General features: G+C 46.4%; 2 protein-coding genes across 15 annotated transcripts in view; one reads left to right on the top strand and one right to left on the bottom strand.

Moving 5' to 3' along the window:
- The window catches only part of CIITA (class II major histocompatibility complex transactivator), a 36,541-nt gene extending 20,368 nt beyond the window's left edge, over window positions 1-16,173 (bottom strand). For 2 of the 10 annotated variants that reach the window (XR_008311937.1, XM_053275837.1), the window contains exons 1-5: window positions 16,108-16,171; window positions 13,836-14,180; window positions 2,994-3,107; window positions 1,805-1,933; window positions 31-90 (exon numbers count right to left, since the gene is read on the bottom strand). Coding sequence is in view for 9 of the 10 variants with exons in the window: in XM_053275837.1 (XP_053131812.1) it covers window positions 31-90; window positions 1,805-1,933; window positions 2,994-3,107; window positions 13,836-14,180; window positions 16,108-16,147 (688 nt within the window). In the remaining variant the exon portion in view is untranslated. The other 8 variants (XM_053275842.1, XM_053275839.1, XM_053275840.1 and 5 more) reach the window with 8 other exon arrangements.
- Window positions 14,764-27,526, top strand: part of TVP23A (trans-golgi network vesicle protein 23 homolog A) — an 18,192-nt gene continuing 5,429 nt past the window's right edge. For 4 of the 5 annotated variants that reach the window (XM_053275855.1, XM_053275853.1, XM_053275852.1 and 1 more), the window contains exons 1-5: window positions 16,059-16,124; window positions 16,311-16,412; window positions 21,482-21,561; window positions 23,995-24,139; window positions 25,810-25,899. In XM_053275855.1, the coding sequence (XP_053131830.1) occupies window positions 16,074-16,124; window positions 16,311-16,412; window positions 21,482-21,561; window positions 23,995-24,139; window positions 25,810-25,899 (468 nt within the window). In that variant the 5' untranslated portion in view covers window positions 16,059-16,073. Of the gene's footprint in view, window positions 14,788-16,058; window positions 16,125-16,310; window positions 16,413-21,481; window positions 21,562-23,994; window positions 24,140-25,809; window positions 25,900-27,526 lie in introns of those variants that run through there. The other variant, XM_053275854.1, reaches the window with a different exon arrangement.

Here is a 27,526-nt window from a genome sequence, read left to right as displayed (position 1 = left end):
CAAAGAATGTGGGGGGTGTAAAAGGCTTACCGAAAAGATTCTCCACAGGATTCTCCTGCTGATCTTTCAGGACATAATCAGCCAATGCAGCTAAAGGGCAAGAAAAGGAAATGCAGTGAGAAAACCCTGCAGCAGCCCATGGTGAGTTCTTGTATAGACACCCAGACCGCCTTCAATGGGCATCTTTTTAAAAACTTGCCACTTTCCCTGTTGAAACTGTATACGATAACCCTGCCGACATTCTGTGCCAGCAGCAGAATTCTGTGGCCTGGACTAGTTACGGGATTGAAGGAAAACTGCAAATCTGCGCTTGCTTATCTTGCATAATTTCAGCTGGACTTATGGGTAGGAGCCAAGCTCTACGAAAGTGACTAAGACTCCATCTTCCTCTTTAGCTTTGGACAGGTGAAGCTTCCTTAGACTGAGTCAAAGCACTGGTACCTCTGGTCCCAAATTGCTGACTCCAACTGGTGAAAAGGAGGGCCTTTAATGGTCCCAGGGGCTGAACTCCTGAGCCACACACATGAGCAGGAAGGAACTCACAGACTCAAGGTGGTTTAACTCATGGGCACTGCTGTTGTCACGAGTCGTAAACTACAGACTGGTGTTACAGTCCAATATCAGTTGGCAGAAGGATGGCTAACCTTCAGGGGACACTGAGGAAGGCAGGGGAGTGGATGCAGCACCAGACTCCCTGTGGATCTGGGAGAAGATCCGTGGATTCAGGGAATATATTGGGGTTGGACTGTAACTGAGATCTTTCAGCTAAGATGAAGAAGTAGTGAACCACAAATGGTGTGTATCAAATACAAGGCAGCTGAAGAGGGAATTTGGCTACTCACCAGTAAGAGACCCTGTGTGTCTATTTCTGTGTGCGGCCAGCACAAATTCATGGAGACAGCAATGGCAACTAGTCTGATGGCTAGAGGCCACCTTCAGCCTCAGAGGCAAGATGCCTCTGAATACATTACAGGGCAGCAACAGCAGGAGAAGGGGCATGTAGTGGACCGCTGTGAGAAGCAGGATATTGGACAAGGTAGGCCTTGGGCCTGATCCGGCAGAGCTGTTCTTATGGGTGGACAGGACAGAGAAGCACTGGGGTGAAATTAACTGCCCGAGGGAGCATCAGGCAGAGGAAGCAGCAGTGCTTTATTGTACATAGGTGTGTGTGTGTGTGTATGTGTATATATGAGCTTCAGTGAGGGGGGGGCATTTTAAAATCTTGTCTCTGGGCCCACTCCAGCCTTGCTACGCCCCTGGTTGAGGTCCACACAGAGTTGTCATCCTTATCAGGTCATCCCAAATGCTTCAACCCCGCTCAGATTACTCATTCCTAATCACAACGCTTGCAGCTCAACTTCCTTTAAGCATAGCATTCTATGCAAGCTCACACTTAATCATTTCAAGTTTCTAGTATAACTTGCTTTTAAGTTCACCCAAGCATGCTCAGCCCCATGGAAATTCCCTTCTCATCTTTTAAATCACCCTTTCTTTTCCCTGTAATTATCCTCCAGCCTTCCTCCCATCCCAAGACCTCTAGCAGCTGGGCTTTGCTCTTAAAACTCACTCATCCGAATCTCGGTCCTAACAATCTGTTGGTTTGTTTATTTCAGAAAAGTAGAGCCCTCCCTCATTGGGCGGTGGGTGGTCTAAATATTTGAAGGGTCACTCTAGGCCCTCTCTTCTCGCTTTCCCTTGCCCTGGTGCCTTCTAAGACCCTTGCCTGAGCCTCCTCCTCTGCTAGACTCCACTGCCTCTTCGGCCTCTTCGGCCTTGCTCCCACACGGCCAAGCATCCTACCTACCAATTTTATCGTAAGCCTCTCCGGTATTCGAACACAGACAGATCTCCTCTCCACTCTCGTCACTTTCCACTGTGTAAAAGACATCTGGGTTGTTGTCCTGATCATAGCTGATGGTGTCAACTGGTGGGTCTAGAGTTTCGGTGTTTTTTGTTTTTTTTTTAAAGGAGTTCATCATCGTCATCCACGAGGAAATGTCATCAAAAGAAATAATGGGATACATTAGAAAGGCGGAATGAAGACAAAATGTATTCTGCAATTCTCTCATTTCCCCCAGAAAAGATTTAATCTCTCTGTTCCCCCCCAAAACTCCTGCTAAGTTCATTTGGTGTCACAAAGTATTGTTGCTGATTTTATTTTAATGTTTGTTTCTCTTTGGGTTGTAAACTGCCCTGAGGGCATGTGTCAGTTGGGCCGTATACCGACAAAACAGACAATGACATGTGCATGGCTATATTTAGTGTGGCCCTTAGATCAGGAAAACAGGGTGGAGGAAGTTCAGCATCACCAACAACAGTGCTGTTACTCAGGCCAGGCCTGACCTATCCCTTGCAATACACGTGGCTGCTCGTAAGTTTTGTTTTGTTTTGAAGTCAGGAAATGTTCTTGTGGATCTTGTGTGTCCTATTTATCGGGACTCCTGGAGGAAGCGAGAAGGTGGTGCTTTCTGGGTGCCAGCACGTGCCTCCTCCTCCTCCTTCACCAGCCTGCTTTTCTGTGCCCAGTGATCCACTGTGGCCAAAGCAGAGGAGGCAGCAAGCCTGCTAGGAGAGGGGCCGGCTGACAGCAGCTGCAACACCTCCCTGGGCCAAGGTGTCTTCGTTTGCTCCTTCGGAAGAGCCAGCCCAGAAGGGCCCTGGAAATGCTGCTTCCGGCTAGGCTGGCCATATTCCGGCTTTCCAAATCCGGGTGCCTAATTTGCATATTATGTAAATTGGCTTGAAAATAATTTCTGAGCAGAATAGTGACTGCACGTTTTGCTCCATAACTCCGCTTCTACAAGGGCTAGAGCTTAGTTTTAAAACAAAAACAAATCTGAAACCTGGGCGAATCTGGGTGGGCTAAGCAATCTGGGTGAGATGCTTGGAATCCTGAAGCTGGCAAGAAGGACCTTCTGCCTTGTTCACGCATTGTGGAAATTAAAGGAGCACATAGCACCCCCAAAGGAAATGTCCATTATGCTCTAACGTACCACCTGTGGCAAACTTAGCTTCCTCTTCAATGTACAGGACCCAAGGATCGTCCTCGCTGTCCAACAGATCCAGACAGCTCTTCCCAGCTAAGACCCCTGGATCCATGATGTTATCTGAAATAAATAAAAAACAAACAGCAATAAATAGTCATTTTGGTCTACTGCCTAAAAGGAGTTTTAGGTAGATGTGTGAGTCACTATAAGTGTTCTCTCTAATTTTTTTCATCTGTGTGCAGAATAAGTTTTGATATGGGCAACAGTATCAAGGCAGTGTGTGCACACATGCACTCAGAGTAGGGCCTTCCCTATTCAACCTGAGCGGGATCTAAAATTAATTGAACAGACATCAAAAACATGTGTGTGTGTGTGCGTGTGTGCGTGAGTTGTTTTTAAAAAAACTCTTAGTCAAATCTAAATAAGATTACTTCGTGTTTGTGAGAGAAACAGCTATAAAACACAAGTCCTAGCTGCTCAAGGTCTGATGAATCTAAGGAGTAGCATGTAATAATAATAATAATTATTATTATTTTTACATTTATATCCCGCTCTTCCTTCAAGGAGCCCAGAGCAGTGTACTACATACTTAGGTTTCTCCTCACAACAACCCTGTGAAGTCGGTTAGGTCGAGAGAGAAGTGACTGGCCCAGAGTCACCCAGCTCGTATCATGGCTGAATGGGGATTTGAACTCGGGTCTCCCCGGTCCTAGTCCAGCACTCTAACCACTACACCACACTGGCTCCAATATAAAATAAATGGATTGCCATTTCTGAACAATATTGGGAATTTAAAAATAAAATACACTATTAAACAGTGACAAACAAATAAAACTGCAGATTAAAAATTATTATAACCCATGGGCAGAAAACTGGAAAACCCAGATAATACTCCAGGTCAGACCAATTAAAAGGTGACAAACATCATGCAACTGAGAGGTCTCTGCTCCCAAGGAACTTACAACCGAAATCAGTAATAAGCCATGCTTCATGTGCCTTAGGAACATAGGAAACTGCCATATACTGAGTCAGACCATTGGTCTATCTAGCTCAGTATAGTCTTCACAGACTGGCAGCGGCTTCTCCAAGGTTGCAGGCAGGAATCTCTCTGAGCCCTATCTTGGAGATGCCAGAGAGGGAACTTGGAACCTAGATGCTCTTCCCAGAGCAGCTCCATCCCCCAAGGGGACTATCTTCCAGTGCTCACAATTCTAGTTTCCCATTCATATGCAACCAGGGCAGACCCTGCTTAGCTAAGGGGACAAGTCCTGCTTGCTGCCACAAGACCAGCTCTCCTCTCCTTGTTCTGCTTAAAGACAATAACTGTAAACAATCCCCTCCCAGACTTGGCCTGCTTCACTATCTTAAGCGTCATGTTTTACAGGCTTGGCAACTTTAGCTGCCAAAGTGTCCTTCCATTTCCTGATAATCACATGATTTTCCTGCTAAACCTTTCGGAAACACAGAATTAATATTTCCCTTCCCTTCCCCTCTTTTCTTTTCAGAGTTCCAACTGGGTAACCATGATGCAATCATCAGGTGCCAGACACTTAGATGAAAACAAAACATTGTCCAACCCTTTCGGTTATGTCCTGGCAATAGGTAAGAAAATACTTTTTGCATGGAATTCGAAACCAAAGCAGCCTCCTCAAACTACTGGCACCCCTCCCAGAAACTGGGGTGGAAGGCTCAGATCAGCGTTTTTGCAAAGCCTCTGTCCTGGATTTTTCGGCCCCCTGACCTTTGGATGTAATAGCATCCAGCTTTTTTCCTGGCGTGCATGAAAAGGGCAGAGGAACTTATTTTTAAAAATAGTCCAACCAGCACCCTGTGTTCCTTGGCCAATGGGTGAGAGGAATGAGACAGACACTAGTAATAATAATTCGATACACTATTTTGCTCCCATAATCCCAGGCTTTTTAACATTCTAGGAGAAATGAGTATGACAGGAAACCACCTAAAAGACACAAGAACAGCCCTGCTGGATCAGGCCAAAGTTCTATCTAGTCCAGCATCCTATTTTACACAGTGGCCTACCAGATGCCTTTGAGAGGGCATGCCCTCTCTCCTGCTGTTGCTCTCCTGCAACTGGTATTTAGAGGCATCTTAGGAACATAGGAAGCTGCCATATACTGAGTCAGACCATAGGTCCATCTTGCTCAGTATTGTCTACACAGACTGGCAGCAGCCATCTCTGCCACACTGCCATGGCTTTAAAAGGCCACGCCCACTCCAGTACACTCCAACATGCCATGCATTGCCTTAGTGTTTTATATATAGATAGATTGTTTTCATAATAAGTGTGATGATTGGTGATTGTTTTTTTCATGTCAGATGATAACAGCCTAGTAGAGACAAGACTTGTCTGTGGAGCTTCCACTAATCTCTGTTCCAGGCATTGCAACCATGTCTACATTAAGCAGCTTCAAACCAGTTTCCAGTCTGCTCATCTGTCAGAAGATCAAATGAAAGGGTCTTGGGAACGTAGTCTTATAAATGGAACAGCCTGGGTGTTCGACAAAGAAGGTCTTGGGAACTGTAGTCTCACCAAGGGACCAGTCTGTGTGTTCAACAAAGATGGGTTGGTACATGGGCCTTCTGGCTCAGAGGCTGAGCCCCAGCTTTGCATGCAGAAGGTCCCAGGTTCAGTCCTTGAAAGCACACCCCGCCAACAGGGATTCACAGATTTTGTTGACTACAACTCCCAGAATTCCCAAGCAAAAGCTATTATAGCTGGGGATTCTGGGAATTGCAGTCAACAACATCTGGGAGTCCCTGTGAGAGGAAACACTGCCCCCCAGGTAGGCCTGGGGAAAACCTTTCGCTGCCTAAGACAATGCAGAGCTGCTGCCAGTCAGTGAAGGCAATGCTGATGTTGAATTAGGTGGTCCAAGAGTCTGACTCAGTGCAAGGTAGTTTCTTATGCAGACTGTAGCAGTCCTATCAATTCCAGCGCATAGCAGCAATAATGTTAAGAGAAGAAGCCAAACCTGCTGGAAATTAATTGTACCAATATTATTAAAATTAAAAAAATTAGTTCATAACCACATTTTTAACAAATGTGCCCATTGCTTGTCAATCATCATTCCAGCTCCTTTGTACTCTTTGGCAGGTGAGAGCAGATGTACTTCCCCTTCAAAAATAGGAACATATTTCTAACACCCCAACTCTCATAGTGTCAGTTTCTGCCCAAGTGTCTGACCCTGACACACTGCTAAAGGCAATGTTGTCTGGTGTCTGCGGGAGTTATTCACTCCGCAGTAGGCTATCCTTTTAATAACCAATAGACTAGCTTATTCTTCAGGTTTAAAGATATGCTGGAAAGACATCCTAAAACCTGCTCACATCGGTTCAAGATGGCAGGAGGGTCACCGTGCAGTGCCTTAGTATCACTGCACAGTCAAATACATTAGTGTGTGCAAGACACATCCCTTTCCTACTCAGAGATTTAACTGAAATCTTGCTGAGGGACCTAGGTGTTTCCACCGCTCTCTTGTTGCTACTGCCTGGCACCTTATCCAAAAAGTTCTACAAACAATGAACAAAGCCACAGATCTTTCATTACAAGATCTGGGTGATACTATTATTTTTGTCGCTGTAGCCTTTCACCAGGAAAAGGCACACATCTCACAAACCACAATAGCACAGCCACAATGAATTATACTGCAAAATCCACCCATAAGCACGGCATGAACAGCATCTTCTTCGCCATGTCTCGAAATTTTCTGTCCCATAGCAACCCAAGCCTAACCCTCCTAACATTCCGCAGATGAAAATCAGAAGCCCTTGATCATTTGCAACACACATCTGCTCTCGCTGCACTGAGAAACACTGTGCTTGCCACAGGGTTACTTACACATCTCTGCTCTGCTGCATTATTTTACTCAGCAAAAGTTTCTACTGATTTCTGAAGCAGTTTGTATTAGTAAACTGACTGTAACTGGGTGGTGCTTTCCAGATTACACACTGCAACGGGGGTAAAATGTTTCAGTTTGGCAGGATTGTACAGAAAATGTTCCCCAGAATCTCACAATGGGAAAATACAACTGTTTGCCTGCAATGGACTTGCAATGTTGTCACACTATAATGCAAAGGTAAAATCCAAACGAAGGCATCGGAAATGTGCACAGCACCTTGCTGTCAGTGCAGGGACTGTGGTGTCACAACACTTGTCTGTACAAAAAGCAGACTTCGCAGATCCATAGTGACACCGTTGTAAGGTTTAATCTGGAAAGTGCCGGTGTAAAAAAGAACATTTTACATCATGCTTAGCTTCTCAATGGAGCTGGCTGCATGGGGAATGAAAATCATTCACAATCAAAAAGGAAAATCTGGACAAGACGACCAGTTAATCCCAATTCTCAGTCTAAGGATTGCTACCTGAGGGCCCCTGCCTATGGCTACACATTGATGGAGTGTATCCATCAATGTGTATGATTGATGGAGTGTGTCCGACACTGCCTGTATGCCGTGTTCATTTGGTGGCTTTGATTCTAGGAAGTCGTTTTTTAATGTGCTGTCAACAGTGCATAGTAGCAGCTGCAGAATAACAGAAAGGACTTTGCACTGTACGTGGTGCCCTTGATTTCAGGCACAGGCATCTGCATTAGAGACAGATTGCATCCATTGCCCACTCAGAGACTTCATTTTTTAGAAAATCCTTCTTCATTCAGACATTGCTACTTCCCTCTGCTTTCCATGCAGGATGCAAATAAATTATTTATTTGTTTGTTTATTTAAAAGATTTATACCCCGCCACTTCAGTACACTACAGCTTGGGGCAGCTCACGACATTAATAAAACAGATACAATGTAAAATAAGAGAAAAGTTAAACAAGTTAAGTTAAAATAGCAGGCTAAAACCACATTTAAAATTGCAATTTTTTTAAAGTTTCAAATTAAAAGTTATTTAGAAAGCTAAAAACTGAGAACTACAAAAACTAAATAACCTACCAGATATAAGCAGCAGATAAAACATTTAAAAGCCTCTTTAAAAATGTGTTTTTAATTGGGTTTTTTAAAAAACAACACTGAGACTAGGGGGCAGATATAAAACATAGTGAGGCTGCCCATACCTGGTCAGGGACTGCTGTAGTGTATAGCTACCCCCGCCCCCAACCCAAGGCTGCAAGTTAAGCATCATCCCCCTACGTGACACACACAGTATTTTTGACACATCATCCTACACAACGTGACACACACAGTATTTTTTAACACATGGGTTCTTGAGGGCACAAACAGCACCTGAACTCACAAGAATGTAAGAATATAAAACAGGTCTATTTATGCAAATATGCACGAGCAGAAACATTTCAACATGCAACTTAACATATTCCTATCCCACATATTGCTTTCCCCACTCTGTCTCTAACGCAGAGGTCACACTCAGTCACCTGGTGCAGGTCACAGTCATGCTCGGCCGCCAGGCACAGCATGGTACGGCAAGGCAACCACAGCATCCGGGACAGACTAAAGAGGATTTGGGGGGGGCACCAGGGGGTGTGGAGGCCCTGGACTTCCCCCCAGAAGTCCAGGGGGAAGAGCACCTGCGCATGCATGCGCACCCTAGTAAGAACACTGAAGATTCCCTGCCAAGGTTCCGCCAGCGGACAGAACAATGGAAACGCAGTAGAAACAGGGACTGTCCCTGGGAAAGTGAGACAGGCAGGCAGCAGGAAGTAGGGGAGAAAGAAGGCTGACCTTGGAAATGGCGTTCCAGTAATTGTCCCCTTTCAAGTCCCTGTGGCTGGATGCAGTGTTCAGGGCTACAAGAAGTCATCCTGGATGCACGAGAGCTACAGGCACAAGCACAGAAGCCCGGCAACAGAAAGAAACTCCCTCTCTTTCTCCAGTGCAAAATGAAAGCAGCTGGCCACAAACACATCAGGGGAATCCCAAAAAGGAGTGCTAAGAGGAAATTTCCCTTTATTCTAGTACAATGAATATTGTGAAGAAATTGGTCAAGATAGAGGTCGACAGCAGACTGCTCCCCTCCCCTGCAAGGGACCCTCCCTCACCCTCCTGAGCGCTTTTAAATAAAACCTGCCATTTGCTGAACTCACTGAGAGGCAGGTCTAGTCCATTCACACACATAAGCTTCTGTCCCCTCCATGGAGGCCCTCTGTCTGCAGCAACTTACCAGAGCCCTGGAAATACTCCGGAAGTCCCCCTCCAACCTTAAAGCAAACCACCTCCCGGAACAAAATTGATGCTTTGCATGAGATTACCTTGCTCACTGTAAACAGCTCATGCTGGCTAGCAGAAGTGAAAGTGGACATGAGGCTGTTTCACTTTCTGTATTATTCCTGTCTGGATCAGACAGGAGCGGAGCATGTCTCCCTTTGTGCCGGGCTACACCCATCACTGACTTCAGAACAAAAGTCTTTTTAGACAATCCTTCATTCAGACATGAACGAAGCTTTCCATGCAAGGATGCAAAGAAAGCCAGTGGGGATCTATGACCGTGGCTTTCATCTTTGCTAGCTTCACAAATGCTGTCATGTCATCTTTGCTAGCTTCACTCTGCTGCAGCCCAGAGATGGCGCTCTAGCTCAGTGGCAGAGCATCAGCTTTGCATGCAGAAGGTCCGGGTTCACACTCTGGCAGCAACTCCAGGGTGCTATTGCTAAACTCTATGCTAGGCATCTGTATGGCAAATTGGTGGATTGGTGCGATAGAGAAAACATTCTATCGGATGAGCAATTTGGATTTAGAGCGGATCGATCAGTTTTGGATCCGGCTTTAATCCTTCAACATCTTGTTGGGAAATATGTGCTTGCTCATAAGGCTGCTCTTTTTGCCGCCTTTATCGATTTTAGGGCTGCATTTGACCTGATCCCGCGTGATAAATTATGGTCTAAGCTGTCTGAATCCACAATTGATCGTCATCTTCTATGCCTCATTCGCAAGCTTCATAATAATTCTAGGATCAGAGTTCGTTGTTCTAGAGTTGGGCATCTTACTAAGGAAGTACTGGTATCTAGAGGAGTTAGACAGGGATGCATTTTGGCTCCCTTGCTGTTTAACCTATATATTAATTCATTGATCGCTCACTTGAATCAACTGCATCACCATCCACCTAAGTTAGGCACAAGACATTTGTCCATTTTGCTTTATGCTGATGATGCGGTAATTTTATCTAGAACTCAAGTGGGTTTAAGGAGAGCTATGCGTGCCCTTGATGATTATTGTAAGTTGAATCTGCTGGAAGTTAATTGTTCCAAAACTAAAATTGTGGTATTTGCAAGACGTCCTATTTTACATCGCTGGTTTTTTAATGGAGTCCAACTTGAACAAGTGAAACAATTCAAATATCTCGGGATTGTTTTTTCTGCTACTGGATCACGACTACTGCACAGAGATTATGTTATCCAGAGTGGAAGAAGAAGTGCTAATTTGATCCAGTCCTTTTTCCGCTCTAGAGGTGCTCAGTATGTCCCAGCAGCCATCAAACTATTTAATGCAAAGGTAAGGGCTCAACTACTGTATGGTGTTCAGTTGGGGCTATACTCCAATTTCGAGAAAGTTGAGGCAATACAATCAACCTTTCTGAAAAACATCTTTCAAGTACCTGGCTGTGTGCCCAGAGTAGTGCTGCGCCTTGAGGCAGGATTGATTAAAGTTGAAGCCTGGGCATGGCTTTTCATTTTGAGCTATTGGCTCAAATTGATGTTTAGGCCTATTGGTATTGTCTCATTGATTTTTCAAGATTCTTATCGCTCAGCCTGGTTGGAAGCTATTGAAGCGAGATTGCAGTACTATGGATTTTCACCTGCAGCCATCCTTAGTTTGCCTTATGAGGAGGCTAGGGGCAGACTTAAGGAAAGGATTCTCGATATGGAATCTCAGATTGACAGGAGTTTAATTCCTAGGGGTGTTTTCCTGAATGTCGAAACTGTAAGCTATTCCCCAGCCAGATATGTATCTCTTCTTACAGTACCTAAATTTCGTAGGGCTTTAACTTTGGCCCGTTGTAACGCCTTGAATACAGCTGTGCTGCAGGGGAGATTCCAAAATATTCCTTATCATTGCCGTGTTTGTCCGTGTGGATCGGGAGAAGTTGAGACGACGGCTCATGTTCTTTTGTATTGCCAATTTTACAGTGATATTAGGAAGAAATACATTTCACCTCAACTTATCCTGTTTCCAGGATTAACTGAAACTGATTATTTAAATTTAATTTTAAAGGATTGTAAAGAGGAGAACTTACTCAATGTTGCTAAATTCTGTTATATTTGTGGTGTTATTCGGAATGAAGTTGTTAATTCTAAATGATTTTATTTTTGTAATTCTGGCCATTGGCTGTATTAATAAAGACTGACTGACTAACTCCAGGGTGCTTTCCAGACTAGCTGCTCAGCAGCAGCAAAACAATGCCTCCGTTCGGGCAAGTTACATTCGGGCCGTAAACAGCAGGGGGCACAGACTCGCGGCAACTAACAAACCCACCCCCCCAAAGAGCAACTTTTCCATGCTGGATATGCAACGTCCTTGCTCTATATCACAGTAATTAAAGTCGCAACAAGGCACTGGAAATGTGAACGACACCCTGTGGTCCGCATAGGGACTGCAGTGTCAAGACATAGGAAGTGTGGAAGCACCCTTCCGAGATTCATCCTGACCCCGTTGTAGGGTCTAGTCTGGAAAGCGTCCAGGTGATATGAAATGAGCCGAATTTCATATCACAGGTAGGGCTGAGAGAGACTCCTGCCTGGAACCTTGGAGAGCTGCTGCCAGCCAGAGTAGACAAACTACTCTGGATCAACCTGAACTAGATGGACCAAGTGTCTGACTCAGTGTAAGGCAGCTTCCTATCTTCCTAACCTTTCTGTTCACATTGACTTTTCTGCCAAGGAACAGAAGAGGGAGTACTTTGCCACAGGATGTGGTGATGGCTACCAGCTTGGATGGCTTTAAAAGGGGCTTAGAAAAATTCATGGGGGACAGGTCTGTCAGTGGCTACTGGTCTGAGGGCTACAGGCCACCTCCAGCCTCAGAGGCAAGATGCCACTAAATACCAGTTGCAGGGGAGTAGCAGTAGAAGAGTGGCATGTCCTCAGCTCTTGCCTGTGGGTTCTCCAGAGGCATCTGGTGGGCCACTGTGTAGAACAGGATGCTGGACTAGATAGGCCTTGGGCCTGATCCATCTGGGCTGTTCTTATGAACTTCTATATGTTGCAGAAGATGGAATATGTACAAACACAGGAAGCTGCCCAATACTTAAGACGTTCTGCATGCAAAGCGTGTCCTCTAACACTGAGCTATCAACCCTCTGCAACACGCTTCTTATCCCATTTCTGTCTAGCTCAGCCGACTGAATGGTGAGCAAATCTCAGCTCCCCAATGCTTTGTTAAAATTTTGCTAGTGTGTGAATTGCTAGTATTGTCAGTTTTCGGGATGCAGTTCCCTCTCCAGAGTCTCTAGAAATATCAACAGCAGGAGAGTCTTGTCCAAATGAGCAGGGGTGGGCGGTGAGTGTGTGTGTGTGTGCCAAAGGAGGCACAGCTGCCTCTGCTTCTCAACAGCTTGGGTGGCTCCCACAGGAACAAAGGAAGCTGCCTTCTACTGAGGCAGACCATCGGTCCATCTCGCTCAGTATTGTCTACACAGACTGGCAGTGGCTTTTCCAAGGTCACAGTCAGGAATCTCTCTCAGCCCTATCTTGGAGAGGCTGTCAGGGAGGAAACGTGGAACTTATTTTTATTTATTATTTTATTTTATTTATTTAACATATTTTTATACCGCCCAAAACTTACATCTCTGGGCGGTATAAAGACTTTAAAAAAACTTATGCATGCAAGCTTGCAGGTGCTCTTTCCAGAGCGGCAGCCCCATCCCAAGAGGAATATCTTGCAGAGCTCACACATGTAGTCTACCATTCAAATGCAAACCAGGGCAGACCTTTCTTCGCAAAGGGGACAATTAATGCTTGCTACCACAAGACCAGCTCTCCTCCTGCCCTGCAATGCCTGCAGGCTGGCCATTTGACAGGGTTTTTTTGCACAGACGAATGTCCAGCCTGCAGGCAGAGCGGGTAGGGGAGAGGGGAGCAAATGGGGCTCTGTGAAGAAGAGTCAGCTGTGCCTCCTTAGCACCCCACCCCACCCCTCGCCCCAGCTCGTTAGAATTCACCACTCTTGGTCAAGAGGAGGGTGGATGCATCTGGTCTCTATTGCACATGCATGCCAATGCCTGCCCCCGAACACCAAGGCATCATTACCACCACCACCATTAATTATTAATTATCATCATCATCATCGCCATGCAGGGCACAGCCTAGCAATTTTGAACTGTTGCCAGAGGTGCATCTAGGTAATTTTGGAGCCTGGACCTAAAGGGTTTTGGAGCACCCCCACACCACTGCGCTCCACTGTAAGTTAAGCATCATCCTCACCACCCCCCACACACAATATTTTTAACATGTGGGGTTTTGAGGGCACAAACAGCAACTGAACTCACAAGAATGTAAGAATACAAAACAGGACAAGTCGTGCATGCTACTGGTTTTCGATCATGAGTGAGTAAACTAGGTAGGAGGAGGAGGGAATGATCATGTGAGAGAGAGGAATTGGGTTGGGGCGTGCACGGAACTAGAAAACCCAGTTCGCTTCAAACTGGGCCCGATTCTGTTTCGAGCACGTCAAGATGGGCCCCAGTTTGGCTTGAGGCCGAACTGGTTTGGGCCTGGCTCAAAGGGGGGGATGTAAAAAAATTTTTTAACAAAACATACCAGCCAGAAGCCTTGCTCAGAGAACAGAGAATGGATGCAAAGCAAATTTCCACTTGATTAAAATGTTGCCTCGATTAAAATGTAATATGAGTGATGGTATTACATCAAGAAAGCTTACCACTCAAGCCTCCAAGCTTGGCCCCTGCAGCAGCAGCATCCATGCGGCTGCCTCCGACCTGTGAACAATGGGGAGGAGGCATGGTGTTCAAATGCGTGGCCCATTTTTCCACCAGATTCAGTGAAATCTTCCTCGCTAGATCATCTCGGTCTTTTTCCTGGCGCAAGGTCTGGCAATATTCCTTGGAAATAACACCTTCTTCCAACATGAGGCTCAGCAACATTTGAATCTGGTAGGAAGAGGCATTGGATAGGATTTCTCGAACCCTTGGCAAGATCTCCTTGAAAAGATTCATCCTGGCAGCATCTGCTGTTTGAAGAGGATTTGAGACAAAGTCTAGATGGTCTATGTATTAGTAAACAAAGCAAAAGAGTCCACATCCCATTAGAGTCAAAAAAAGATGAAGTGGGGGGGGAAACAAACCAAAATTGTGGTGACAACTTGGCGAGTCATGCAAGTTATTTCCTTATTTAAGCTAAGTCTGACTAAAGCTTCCAAAGAAGCTCAACAATTGTGATTTTGATACTAGCGGCCTTCTCTTGATGCTAAGGGCCTTCTCAGTCGTGGCCCCCAGGCTTTTGAGAGTTCTCCCAGTAGGCATCCACTCCTTGGCTTCCATAACAACTTGTAGAAAGCAAGTAAAAACATGGTGTTTTTTTTACCCAGGAGAATTAGTGCTATTTTATGTTGTTGTTGTTGTTGTTATAGTGTTATATTATGTTTTTTGAGTTTAATAGATTGATATTTTAATATTGAAATTTAATACGTGTATTGTTTTATCTCTCTTTATAAGGCATGCCCGTGGCTAATCCCGTGACTGATCTCTAAAGTGTACCCGTGGCTAATCCCGTGCGTGGCAACTCTTGCAAGAGTTCATGAGCAGAATCACCATGGTGATTGGGCAGTGGAGATTCCATATGCAAATAGGGAGGAGGAGCTTGTGATGGTCAAGGTCAGTTGGAATGCAACTGTTACTGGTCGGAAGATGTTCTTTAATTTTAATTTAAGTAATAATTTAAGCAATCAGATTTACTAAAATACTGGCATCAATTCACTTCTAACTCATTCTCTAATAATCATTCAAACAAACCCATGTTTCTCTGTGCTATTTGTATTATGAGTAATTATCTCAGAACAAGGTTGTTCCTAAGGATGAATATTTCTAGGGTTAATGGTCTGAGGTCACCAGCTCCTCCCACCCGGTAATTAATTATCAGGAAATACTCAATTCTTTAATGGTTATTGTTTAAAGAGTGGTCAAGACAGATCACTTCAACAAATAGTGTAATATTGTGTTGCATCTTCATACCGACACTTTAAATGCTATAAAGGTAGGTAGTGCCATAATTTGTAACTTAAAAGATTTGTTAATTAAATCAAATCAAATCAATTAATGAGCTTGACTTGTATTTTTGAGCCGATATTATGGTAAAGTTATCTGAAAGATGGGTGTCAGATGTTCGAAGGGGGGGGGGGCGATTTCAGTGCTTGCCCTAGGTGCTATTTGCCCTAGATACACCCCTGAGATTGGCTCATACTCTGTTGAGGGAGGGGGATGGAGAAATTCCTGAATTAAACACAAGCACAGACTGCAAAATGTGTGTCTTGCTATGTTTTACATCGGCTTTAGATAGGCAGAATGGATGTAATCTGAACCCTTTGTTGTCTAAGCTGATCGGATTCAGTGTGTCTGTGTGGTGTGTGTGTGTGGGGGGGTAAACATTATGTGATGAAGGCAGTCACTCACAAAGGCAAGGGTTACGCATCTTGCTGTTTGACCCAGCTGTTTGGCAACTCGTTATGCTGGTCTTGCACTCTTAGGGCATGGGGAGAGGAGAGCTGGTCTTGTGGTGGCAAGCATGACTGGTCCCCATAGCTAAGCAGGGTCTGCCCTGGTTGCATCTGAATGGGAGACTTGATGTGTGAGCACAGCAAGATATTCCCCTTAGCAGGGGATGGAGCTGCTCTGGGAAGAGCAGAAGGTCCCAAGTTCCCTCCCTGGCAACGTTTCCAAGAAAGGGCTGAGAGAGATTCCTGCCTGCAACCTTGGAGACGCCGCTGCCAGTCTGTGAAGACAATCCTGAGCTAGATAGACCAATGGTCTGACTCAGTATATGGCAGCTTCCTATGTCCCCCCCCCTCTCTCTCTCTCTCTCTCTCTCACACACACACACACACACACACACACACACACACACACACACACACACACCTTCAGATACCCTGAGGCATAAAGCCATGCTGAACAACCTCCTGCATCAGGGGGATTTACCTCGAAGTCCCTGCAAGGTATTGGGGAGCATTCCATACATGAGAGTTTGTCCCACACCCCATGCGTCCCCCCCCCCAGTCCACGGGCAACCCCTTCCTGTCCGGGTGGCGCTCCTTGCTGCCTACGGCTCACTCCCCCTCCCCAGGGCCTGCTTGGCCCACCCTGCATTGTGTTGCATCATCGCTGCTCCTCTGTCTCCATAGCAACCAGCCAGGAGGAGGAAGGTGGATGCAGCAGTAGCAGCAGTAGCAGCAGCATCACATCCGCAGAGGCGGCGGCAGAGGCCAGCTGGGAGGATGAAGCAGGTGAGGAAGGGAGGGAGCGATGTGGGGATGGGGTGGGGGTACACCGTGGGGAGAGCCCTCTGGGGTTGTTACTCGGCTGCCTGGTAAGGTCCTTAACTCCAACTGGAGCTATTCCTGGAGATTCCCGCCCCCGTGTTTTTGACCCTATCAAGGCATTTCCAATCTCTGGGATTGCTTTCAAGTGCCGCGTGGAGATGGATGCCAGTCCCTGGAGATTCCAGGCCCGTCCTGCAGGGTTGGCCACCCCAATGCATGGGGTGAGAATGAGGATAGGAGAATGAAGGGCACAGCATGGGGAATGGTTCAAGTTGGCTCATGGTCAGCGGATGGGCACTGAGGAAGGAGTGGGGTGTTAGGCAGGATAAGCCAGGGTCTCCCTGAAGGAGTCTATGGAGGATTGCTTGATCATGCAAAAGTCTTAAGAGCAAGCATTTGAAAGGAAGGATGGGGGGGGCAATGGAAGATGCTTGGGGAGGAGCAGGGGTGGGGTGTGTTGGGCATGGAGGTGAGAGTAAGAGGTCTATGGGGGAAAGAGGAAAAGGAGAAAGCGGGGTTGATGGGGGCATCGCTCAGAAGATCAGTGGGGACACATCAGCCAGTGCGGTGTAGTGGTTAGAGTGCTGGACTAGGACCGCGGAGACCCGAGTTCAAATCCCCATTCAGCCATGAAACTAGCTGGGTGACTCTGGGCCAGTCACTTCTCTCTCAGCCTAACCTACTTCACAGGGTTGTTGTGAGGAGAAACTCAAGTATGTAGTATAACGCTCTGGGCTCATTGGAGAAAGAGCAGGATATAAATGTAAAATAAAATAAAATAAAATAAAATAATAATAATAATAATAATAATAATAATAATAATAATAATATATCCCGCTCTTCCTACAATGGTGAATGTGTGAAGCTGAGGGACAGTAGAATCAGGCCAGACAAAATAAAGCCCTTCCCACAATGCAGAATTGATGTATGGAACAATTAATATGTTGGAGGAGGAGGAGGAGCTTGCTGCCACAAGATGGCCCCTGGCTTAGATGGACTTAAAAGAGGATTAGACCAATTCATGGAGGTCTATTGATCCTGGCTAGCAGCCAGGATCAGTATTCCTTCTAACAGGGATTCCCAAATGTCGTTGACTACAACTCCCATAATCCTCAAGCAAAAGCCACTGCAGCTGGGGATTCTGGGAGTTGTAGTCAACAACATCTGGGAATCCCTGTTAGAGGGAACACTGACCAGGATAGCTAAATGCAACATGGATATTCAGTGGCAGCATTATTATTAAAAATACATATGCTGTGTTTTTCAACAAAAGGTTTTTTCGGGGGGCAGGGTGCTGGAGTATCTGTGCAACTGACAAGGCTGCAGGCCAGGTTTGTGAAAGTATGTGATGACTGCACCCCACATTGGACTGATTTGGAGGTTTGGCCAATTTAACCTTACTGCAGGGATTCTCAAATGTGGGTCCTCAGATGTTGTTGGACTTCAGCTCCCATATTCCTTTGGCTATTGTGGCTTGGGATGATGGAAATTGAAGTCCAACAATAGGGCCAGACTGGGGGCACTGAGAGGGCGGTGGAATGTATGTGGGAAGGGAGCCGAGTTTTGAGCAAAATGGGTAATTAAGGGTGGGAGTCGGGGCGCAGGGGCGTCCCCTGGGGGAGCGCACCAGGAATATGCCCTGTTGCCCTGTGGGCCAGTCTGAGCCCACAGGGCAACATCTGGGGATCCAACATCTGGGGAGCCAAGCTTGAGAACCCCCGCCTTACCCGTTTCCAAAAGCTTCAGCACACTGGTTTTGCTTTTGCTGGGATAAGTGTATGTGAAATGTCTTTTCTGTGCTCCTGATTGCCCCACAAAGCATGGAGAAAGACATTGTGGACTGGCTGACTCACCCTTCCTTTCCTAGAATCCTCCATCCCCTTTCCCTTCATAAGGAGCTCATCCCAGTGCTGGGAAGACATTCCGTTTCTCTACACATGGTCACATTAATGTCTCAACCATTCCAGACTGGAGTTTCCCTAGCCGGGCTGCCTACAGCCAAGTGGACTGTGCTTCCCTCTAATTAGCTCTTTGGGGTGGAGACTGCTTTGAAAGCATTAATTGCCTATTAAAAAGCTAGCTTCCCAGAATATTTACATTCCCAGCTAAGTTCAGTTAGGTTTCTTGGAAACTGTGTAAGCTTTCTTCTGTTTTATGCTCCTTCTCAGATTAGGAGTCTGGGCTGGGCGGTCCAGGTATCCAAATTACCTAGGTTCACCCCTGGTAGTTGCCACTTTTCCAAACTAAAAAGCCCCAGATTTTGTAGCCTTGCCTCATAAGGCAGTTACTCCAGGACACTGGATCACCTTGGTTCCCATCTTCTGCACCTTTTCCAGTTCTACAATGTCCTTCTTAAGATACGGTGACCAGAACTGTATGCAGTACTCCAAATTGACCGCACCATAGATTTGTATAAGGGCATTATAATATTAGCATTTTTATTTTCAATCCCCTTCCTCATGATCCCTAGCATGGAATTTGCCTTTTTCACAGCTGAAACACTGAGCTGACACTTTCAAAGAGCTGTCCATCAGGACCCCAAGATCTCTCTTCTGGTCAGTCGCCGTCTCCAATGGCTCATACCCCATCAGTGAATATATAAAGTTGGGGGGTTTTGCCCCAATACAATATGCATCACTTTATGCAGCTTCCTATGTTTCTGTTATTTGGCCCCTGTTCCTGGAAAACTTCATCCCCCTTTTAACTTTTGGGGATGCCTCAGCATTTTTGTGTGTGAGTTGCTACTGTCATCATTCTAGGGTTCATCAAGGTTCAGACTGCTTTCTGCATCTCTAGACGTCAGTCAAATTTCTTGGAAATGGTGTAAGCTTCCTTCTGTTTTATGCTTTTTCTCAGATTAGCAGCATCTGAGTGGGAAAGGGATTCATCTTGTCTTGAGTGTACATGTTAAATGAACAGCAGCAACACCATGTATCCTGCCATGATGTACACCTGGCAACTGCTGCTGAGATATATTCGAAACAATCAGTAACATCTTGTATGAGAACTGTGCTGTTCCAAAAAAGGCTCCCCCGATGCTTTTGGACTACAATGCCCATCCTCCTGCACCACAATGGCCAAATGCAACATGCACAACCACCATGCATTTGACTAATGCAGCACACAGCAATCTGCTACTGGTTTTGCTGTTCTGACTTTTCGGTTGCATTGAATTTGATAAGCAACCTAAAGGCCATTTTACAGCAAAAGGGGTGGTGGTGATAGAAAAGGGTAAATTGTAATTTTAAAACCTCCTATTCCTGAGAAATAAATACATTACTCCATGTTAACAGCAATACTGTGCCTGTTAGACTTTGGAGTACTCTCCAAAGCCCATGCACAGTGACCACACTCTTTATGCTTTTCTATGACTGATTATACACCACCTTAAGTGGCACAGCGGGGAAATGCTTGACTAACAAGCAGAAGGTTGCCAGTTCAAATCCCCGCTGGTATGTTTCCCAGACTATGGGATATATCAGGCAGCAGCGATATAGGAAGATGCTGAAAGGCATCATCTCATACTGTGCAGGAAGAGGCAATGGTAACCCCCTAGAAAACCACAGTGGGCTCCAGGAGTTGAAATTGACTTGACGGCACACTTTACTTTACTTATGACTGATTATACCTAGATCTGTTGGTGTTTTGTTTTGATTTAAACAGGTGATGGCAAGTGAGAAAATTTTGCAGTTATTTGTAGGGGAAACCCGGTGAAGGTGCAAAGCAAGGCAGTTGAGGAAATAACCACGGCTTGACCTGAGATGCCTGCCACAAGGCAGTTATTGTGAAATAATATATATTTGGCTTAACAGACCCTTAAGGGTGTTTCCACACAGAGAGGGTTGCAGGCAATTGGGGCTATAAATCAAGGGACCCAGAAACCACACTTTTCCTGTGGGGCTTGTGGGGGGGTGGTCCCTATTTTAATCATTGCTAATTCAGACATATTGGTACAGGAAGCAGAGGTACTGTCACACCAGAAGAGTGATGGGGGTAAGTTTAAGGCTGAGGTGAGCAGGTTTCTGGTCACCGACTAAAGCTGTTTCTGGGGCCTTCCAATATTCTTAATAATCTGAAGCCATTACATCTAACTTGCTTTCAGTAGAGACCTGGAGATCAGTTTTGCTTCCCTCTCCACTCAGTTAATTTCAGATCCCGCTTAGGTTGAATCTGAATGCACATGGTGCACGCACACTGCCTTGATACTGACCCCCAGAACAAAACTCATTCCACACAGAGATGAAGGAAATTAGAGGGACCACTGCTGGCAATGAATGCTTACTTCTGAAGACTCCAGGCTAATTCTGGAACCATAGAATTTGAGAGCTGGATGATCCCTTGGAGGTCTCCTAGTCCAGCCACTGGGCGCTTTCCAGATTACAGGCTACAACTGTGGTAAAATGCTTTGGCCTGGCAGGATTGAATTGAAAATGATCCCCAGAATCTACAACGGGAAAATTTCCCTACAATGGGAAAATACAGCTCCGTTTTTGCAACTGACATACAATGTTATAGCACTAAATCGCAGCATTCAAATCCGAAACAAGGCATCCGAAATGTGAACGGCACCCTGCTGACAGCATAGGGACACACACAATAACTCTCCCCTCCTCCTATCTTGATCTTTGCAGCAAATACATGACCCCCAATTGGGAGGTGGCATGGCTTTCCTGCCCTGGCTGGGCATTCCTCTGACCCTGTTTGGGGTCCTGAGAACAGCCCTTTTGTATGCATCTGGTGGGCCACTGTGTGAAACAGGATGCTGGACTAGATGGGCATTCTTGGGCCTGATCCAGCAGGGCTGTTCTTATGTTCAGGAGTGCCTCCGACATTAAGTACCACATGAGAGGGCAAAGGCTATCCCAGAGTTATCTGCTTACTAGAGAGGCCATCTGCCTCTTTATGGTGGGCTTCCTCTCTGTGGAGAAAGTAGGTCCACATGGGTGGCAGTATCCATGGGGAGGGGTGGCTCTACAATGCCCCTCCTTCGATACCCATCCTTGTTTATTTTTTATTTTTTTAACCTTTTCCAGATTTTGGCAGATGACACAGAAGATGTGTCTCTTGACTTTGGAAATGAAGAGGAGCTGGCATTAAGGAAAGCAAAAATCAGGTAAATGAAGCAGAGGTAAGAACTTAGGAAGAGCCCTGCTGGATCATACCAAAGGTACACCAAGCATCCTGCTTCCCCTGGAAGCACCCCCAGCAGGGTGGAGTGGAAAAAGCCCTCCCTTATTGCCTGTTCCCAGTTCCTGATATTCCAAGGTATGCTGCCTCTGGACATGGCTATTCCCTATCATGGCTAAGAAGATGCAAAGAAGATCTTTGCTGGATAGGAAACTAGGAAGCCACCTAGAGTCAGACCCCTGGTCCATCTAGCTCAGGTCTGAGTTACTGACTGGCAGTGGCTCTCCAAGATTACAGCAGGAGTGTCTCCGAGCCCTTCCTGAAGATGCACAACCTGGGACCTTCTGCAATGCCAGGCAGGGGCTCTACCCGAGCAACGGCCCCATCGCCAAAGGCACCGAGGAAACTGCCTCCAACTGAGTCAGACCATCGGTCCATCTAGCACACTATTGTCTACACTGACTAGCAGTGGCTCTTTGAGTCTGTCCCAGCCATACCTGGAGATGCCACCTGTCTGCAGTTCTACCTGACAAATGCCCAGCCTGCCACCTCCAGGCAGGGCGGGAGGGACAGGAACAACCTTACCTGCCATGAAGCAGAGGCAGCTGTGCCTCCTTTGGTGCCCACCGACCCACCCACCCCACCGGCTAGTTAGTACAAGCCCCTACTGAACAGAAGCTGGCAAATGCATGGCAGAGACACATCATGTGTGTCTCGTCCTGGGAAGGCTCCCTATGCTCAAAGAAGGGAATCAACCTTGCCCTCGTCAAATTTCAAATACCTCTGCAAGGACACTCCATTTCTAAGCATTTCCCCCCTGCAGTCAAAAATCTCAAGATCTTGTTTGCTTCTTAAATAGCTCCTGCAGACTCCCTTGTGACTCTGGGGGTGGTTGCTTCCTGCAATGGGGAACTCCACCACAGGCTCCTTTTGGGAACACATGTAGACGGAACAAACACAACGATGAGGAACCGAGAACCCTACACTTCCGTCCTTTGCTTATAGAGCAGCAGTCTGCCGTTCTGGAGCTCTCTACAACTCCACAGCAGATACTTTAAAGTTTGCCAAGACCAGATGGCAAACCAGAATTCAAGGTCTCATCTCCAAGAGTTCTGACAGCAAAAGGTGCAGACCAGGCTCCTGCTTAAGGGGATGTGGCAGGCAGGTTCTGGCAGCCATGTGACCCACTCTGGGAAGGGCACCTGGAGGCTTACATGCAGAAGGATCGAAGCTCCCTCCCTGGCAGCATCTCCAAGATCGGGCTGACAGAGACTCCTGTCTGCAACCTGGGAGATACCTGCTGCCAGTCTGTGTAGACTAGATGGACCAATGGTCTGACTCGGTATAAGGCAGCTTCCTGTGTTCCCAATTAAACTCAATCACCCCCTATTATGTATATTTCTCAAAGTCTCACCTTTGAAGGTGGCGACAGCAGCAAGCCAGGTGAGGCTGCGAGTTCTCTCTCCCTTGCTGCACTTCCTTTCTGGAAGGGAGGGGGCTGATGAGATTCAGGGCTCTGAGCCACTCTCTGGGGTCTCATGCCCCATGGCCCTCTCCTAATGATGCCCCTGATTTGAAGCATGGGGCTTTGGGGGATGTTGGCTGCAAAAGAGAAAGGGTCACCACTCCCCACTTCTGGCCCTGCTAATTGAAGAGGGTGCTTACCTGATGACCGCAAAGGTCATCACAGGGAGGAGAGTGGGTCTTGTGGTAGCAAGCATGAATTGTCCCCTTTGCTAAGCAGGGTCTGCCCTGATTTGCATTTTTATGGGAGACTACATGTGTGAGCACTGTAAGATATTCCCCTCAGGGGATGGGAAGAGCATTGGCATGCTTGCAATGCATGCAGAAGGTCCCAGATTCCCTCCCTGGAAGCATTTCTTAAATGGGCTGAGAGAGACTCCTGCCTGCAACCTTGGAGAAGCTGCTGCCAGTCTGTGTAGACAATAATGTCCCTCCTTCCAAATGGCCATAGGAATGCATTCCATGGCCCTTTGGAAGGAACCAGGGCTTTTGGGGGGGCATTCCTTATCATTCTCCAGAGCAGGGATTCTCAACGTTGGGTTCCCAGATGTTATTGGACTTCAACCTCCATAATCCCCAACCAAAGGCTGGGGATTATGGGAGCTGAAGTCCAATAACATTTGGGGATCCAACGTTGAGAATCCCTGCTCTAGAGCACCGACACACTTGCATGCAGAAGGTTCCTCCCTGGCAGCATCTCCCAGATGGGCTGAGACTCCTGCCTGCAACCTTGGAAAAGCCGCTGCCAGTCTGGGTAGAGCGAGATGGACCAAATATCAGGCAGCTTCCTGTTTCTCGGTATGGTGGGATCTGGCATCAGATGTCTCTTGCGGTGCAAACCAGCCCTGTCATCTCTTCTCACGCAGCTCCTGCATGTTCTGAATTCTTCACTTAGGCACCCACTGGCCACCTTTTTCCACCTGTTTTTCCGAGTGAGCGCCATCGTGACCTACTTGTTCTGTGACTGGTTCAGCCGAAGCTTCGTGGCTTGCTTTGTCATCATCCTGCTCCTCCTGTCCTTTGACTTTTGGTCTGTGAAGGTATGAGTTCTCTGGGCTTCTCACAAAATCTACTACCACTTCTGGGACTTTTTAGTTTAGAATAATGGTGACTGAGAAGAGACATGATAGAAGCTTATAAACTATGCATGATTTGGAGAGATGGGAATTTTTCTCCCTCTCTCACAACAGTAGAATCAGAGGTCATCCCATAATTGACAGGAAATATAGGGCCAACAAGAGGAGGTCTTTTTCACATAATCCATAATCAGACTGTGGAACTCACTGCCACAGGACATGGTGATGGCCACCAGCTTGGATGACTTTAAAAGGGGCATAGACAAATTCACAGAGGGCAGGTCTATGACTACTAGTTCTGAAGCTACTTCCAGGCTCAGAGGCAGGATTCCTCCAAATCCCAGTTGCAGAGGAGCAACAGCAAGCTGAGGGGCCTTGCCTTCTTCTCTTGCCCATGGGCTTCCCAGAGGCATTTGGTGGGCCACTGTGGGAAACAGGTTGCTGGACTAGAGGAGCCTTGGGCCTGATCCAGCTGTCCTGTTCTTATGTACTACTGCTACTACTATTTATTTATGTCTCTGCAAACTGCTTTGGGAACTTTTGTTGAAAAGCAGTATATACATATTTGTTGTATTTTGTAAAGGAAGAATAACCTCCTACAGAGCAATCCTTCACCCATTTACTCAGAAGGAAGCTCCCCACACAGAACTAGTGCAGGGAGGAGAAGAGCTGGTCTTGTGGTAAAAAGCATGAGTTGTCCCTTTTGCTAAGCAGGGTCTGCCCTGGTTGCATTTGAGTGAGAGACCACATGTAAGATATTCCCCTTAGGGGATGGGGCTGCTCTGGGAAGAGCATCTGAGGTTCCAAATTCCCACCCTGGCAGCATCTCCAAGATAGGGCTGAGAGAGATTCCTGCATACAACCTTGGAGAAGCTGCTGCCCGTCTGGGTAGACAGTACCAAGCTAGAGGAACCAATGGTTTGACTCAGTATATGGCAGCTGCCTAAGTTCCTATGTAAAATTAATAAATATAAGTGAGGATAAATCTCACAGGAAGCACATACATTTAAACATTTCAATGGCCCATATCCCCCAGCCTGCCATTTTGGAAATGATGGAGGTAGGCACATGTAGTGGCAACATTAGAATCTTGAATGTGTCAGCCTTCAAATCTCCACGCACTTGGATACAATGCAGTTCAAGGGATTAGACCAGGGCTTCTCAACTTCGGCCCTCCTGCAGATGTTGGCCTACAACTCCCATAATCCCTAGCTATTGGCTACTGTGGCTAGGGATCATGGGAGTTGTAGTCCAAAAACAGCGGGAGGGGGCGCTAAACTCGGCAGGCCTGGATTATGGATTATACCCAGCGTGCCCCCTAATGCATTGCTGCACAGTCACCTCTTTCTATCCATCAGCAAGAGGCTGAGGACGCTTGGAAGAACCTCACCATCCAGACTAGCTTTGCCGTACAGGGCAGGGGATGCCATTTGCAGAGTGCACCTCCAACCCAGCAGAAAGAGAGCCAAGGTCTGCCTCTCACTGCTGTGGATGCATGTCTCTCTCTCTCTCTCTCTGCACCACTGGGGAGGACAGAAGAACCACTTGCCTCACTGATCAGGTTCAGCAAAGTTGCTGGGGCCTTGCTACATAGCTCTCTCTGAAGCATCTGCTGGTTTTCACTGTGCCTTTAGAACGTCACCGGGAGGCTACTGGTTGGCTTGCAATGGTGGAACCAGATTGACGAGGACGGGAAGAGCCACTGGGTGTTCGAAGCGAAAAAGGTATCCCTTTAAATGGCGCTGTTTCTTTATAAAATGTATACATTATCTTCGCCATTTATCAAGCAGTGCCCAAGATTATGGTGCAAAGCATAAATCAGAGCACATCAGAGGTTTGTAAGTGTGGCGTGGAGAAAGTTTTTCTCCCTCTCTCACGTATGGCATTCAAGGTCATCCTGTGATGATAGGAAGGAGTTCTTCACACAGAGGAGAATTAACTTACAGCAGCTGGGGTTCTCCAACTTGGGTTCTCAGTAGCTGTTGCACTACAAATCCCATCAGTGGCCATTGTGGCTATGGATGATGGGAATTGTAGTCCAACCTCAGCCTGGTCAACTGCTGCTGCTGCAACTCCTGCGGGGAGGAGCAAGAGCGGGGCTTGGGTGAGGGTGGGGAGATCTCTGGGGTTAGGTTACTGCAGTTTGGCCAATCGGCACCGACAAGCTGCAGCCGTGACCAAGAGGGGTGAGGGAGATGGAAGCAACGGGATGGAGGAGGAGTGTGGCAGGTGAGGGTGGAGAGAACTCTGAGGTGAGGGGGCTGGGGCGGAGGGGCAGTTGCCAGGGCTGCCTTGTGGAAGATGAAGAAGCCGTTTGAAGTTGGGTTGACATGAGTAAGAAGCTCGCCTCATTTGCAGAGTTAGTATTGGCCTTATTGTCCGAAGGTTGTCATTCAACTTTTAGGCCAGGAGCCACAAATTCTGGCCATCAGGACCACCTCAGGGGACAAATGCTCACAGTGATGTTTGGCAACGTCTCTCTTCCTAGAGCTAGAAAAGAGTATTGTTGTGCTTATAGCTTCTTATTTATTAATAAGAATCATTCATTCATTCAAAGTATTTATACACTGCCCCTCCAGTACACTACTGTTCAGGGTGGCTCACAACATAATAAAAAGATTCAATGTGAAATTAGACTAACAAAATTAACCAAGTTTAAGTTAAACAAGTTAAAAGACCAAGCTAAAACCACATTTAAAATTACATTTTTTTAAAGTTTCAAATTAAACTTTTTTTAAACACTAAAACCTGAGAACTATAAAGAAACCTCTTTAAAAATATCTTTTCAATTGCTCTTTTAAAAACACAGAGGGAGGGAGCATGGTGAAGCTCCTTCTTTATTGCCCCTTCTTTATCCCTACTCCCAAATGATTAGGGTAAAATTGCAATCATTTGTGCACAGAGGAAAGGGTTAGGGTAGGGGTTAGGATAGCAATGAACCAATTGTACTTCCTCCATGGAGTCCTCTTGGAGGACATTCCTGCCATTTCCCTTTCTCTGACAACATCGATACAATTTTACAGTCATTTTTTGTTTTGAGAACTTTCAAAAACAATCAAAACACCATTGCAAATTCAGCTGCTGCAGGCTGATGGTCAGGTCAATAAAAGCTGAAAGTCTTGTAATGCGATCACTTCTTTTCCACCTCTAAGGGTGCAGAACCTGCCAAAACTCACAGTATTTGCCCCACCCCCATGGTATCAACCACCCCAGGTGACTCTTACACTATTTGGAACGCATTCATTTTGGAGTGATATGGTTTAAATGCATGTGTTTTTTAAATATTTGAGATCAACATGACAACCATCAAATTTTAAGGAAGCAGAGCCAAGCATGGGGAAATGAATCTAT

Source organism: Hemicordylus capensis, chromosome 13, assembly GCF_027244095.1.
Source record: "Hemicordylus capensis ecotype Gifberg chromosome 13, rHemCap1.1.pri, whole genome shotgun sequence".
In the NCBI taxonomy this organism is placed as follows: Eukaryota; Metazoa; Chordata; class Lepidosauria; order Squamata; family Cordylidae; genus Hemicordylus; species Hemicordylus capensis.
This window is presented reverse-complemented; position numbering and strand designations above follow the sequence as displayed.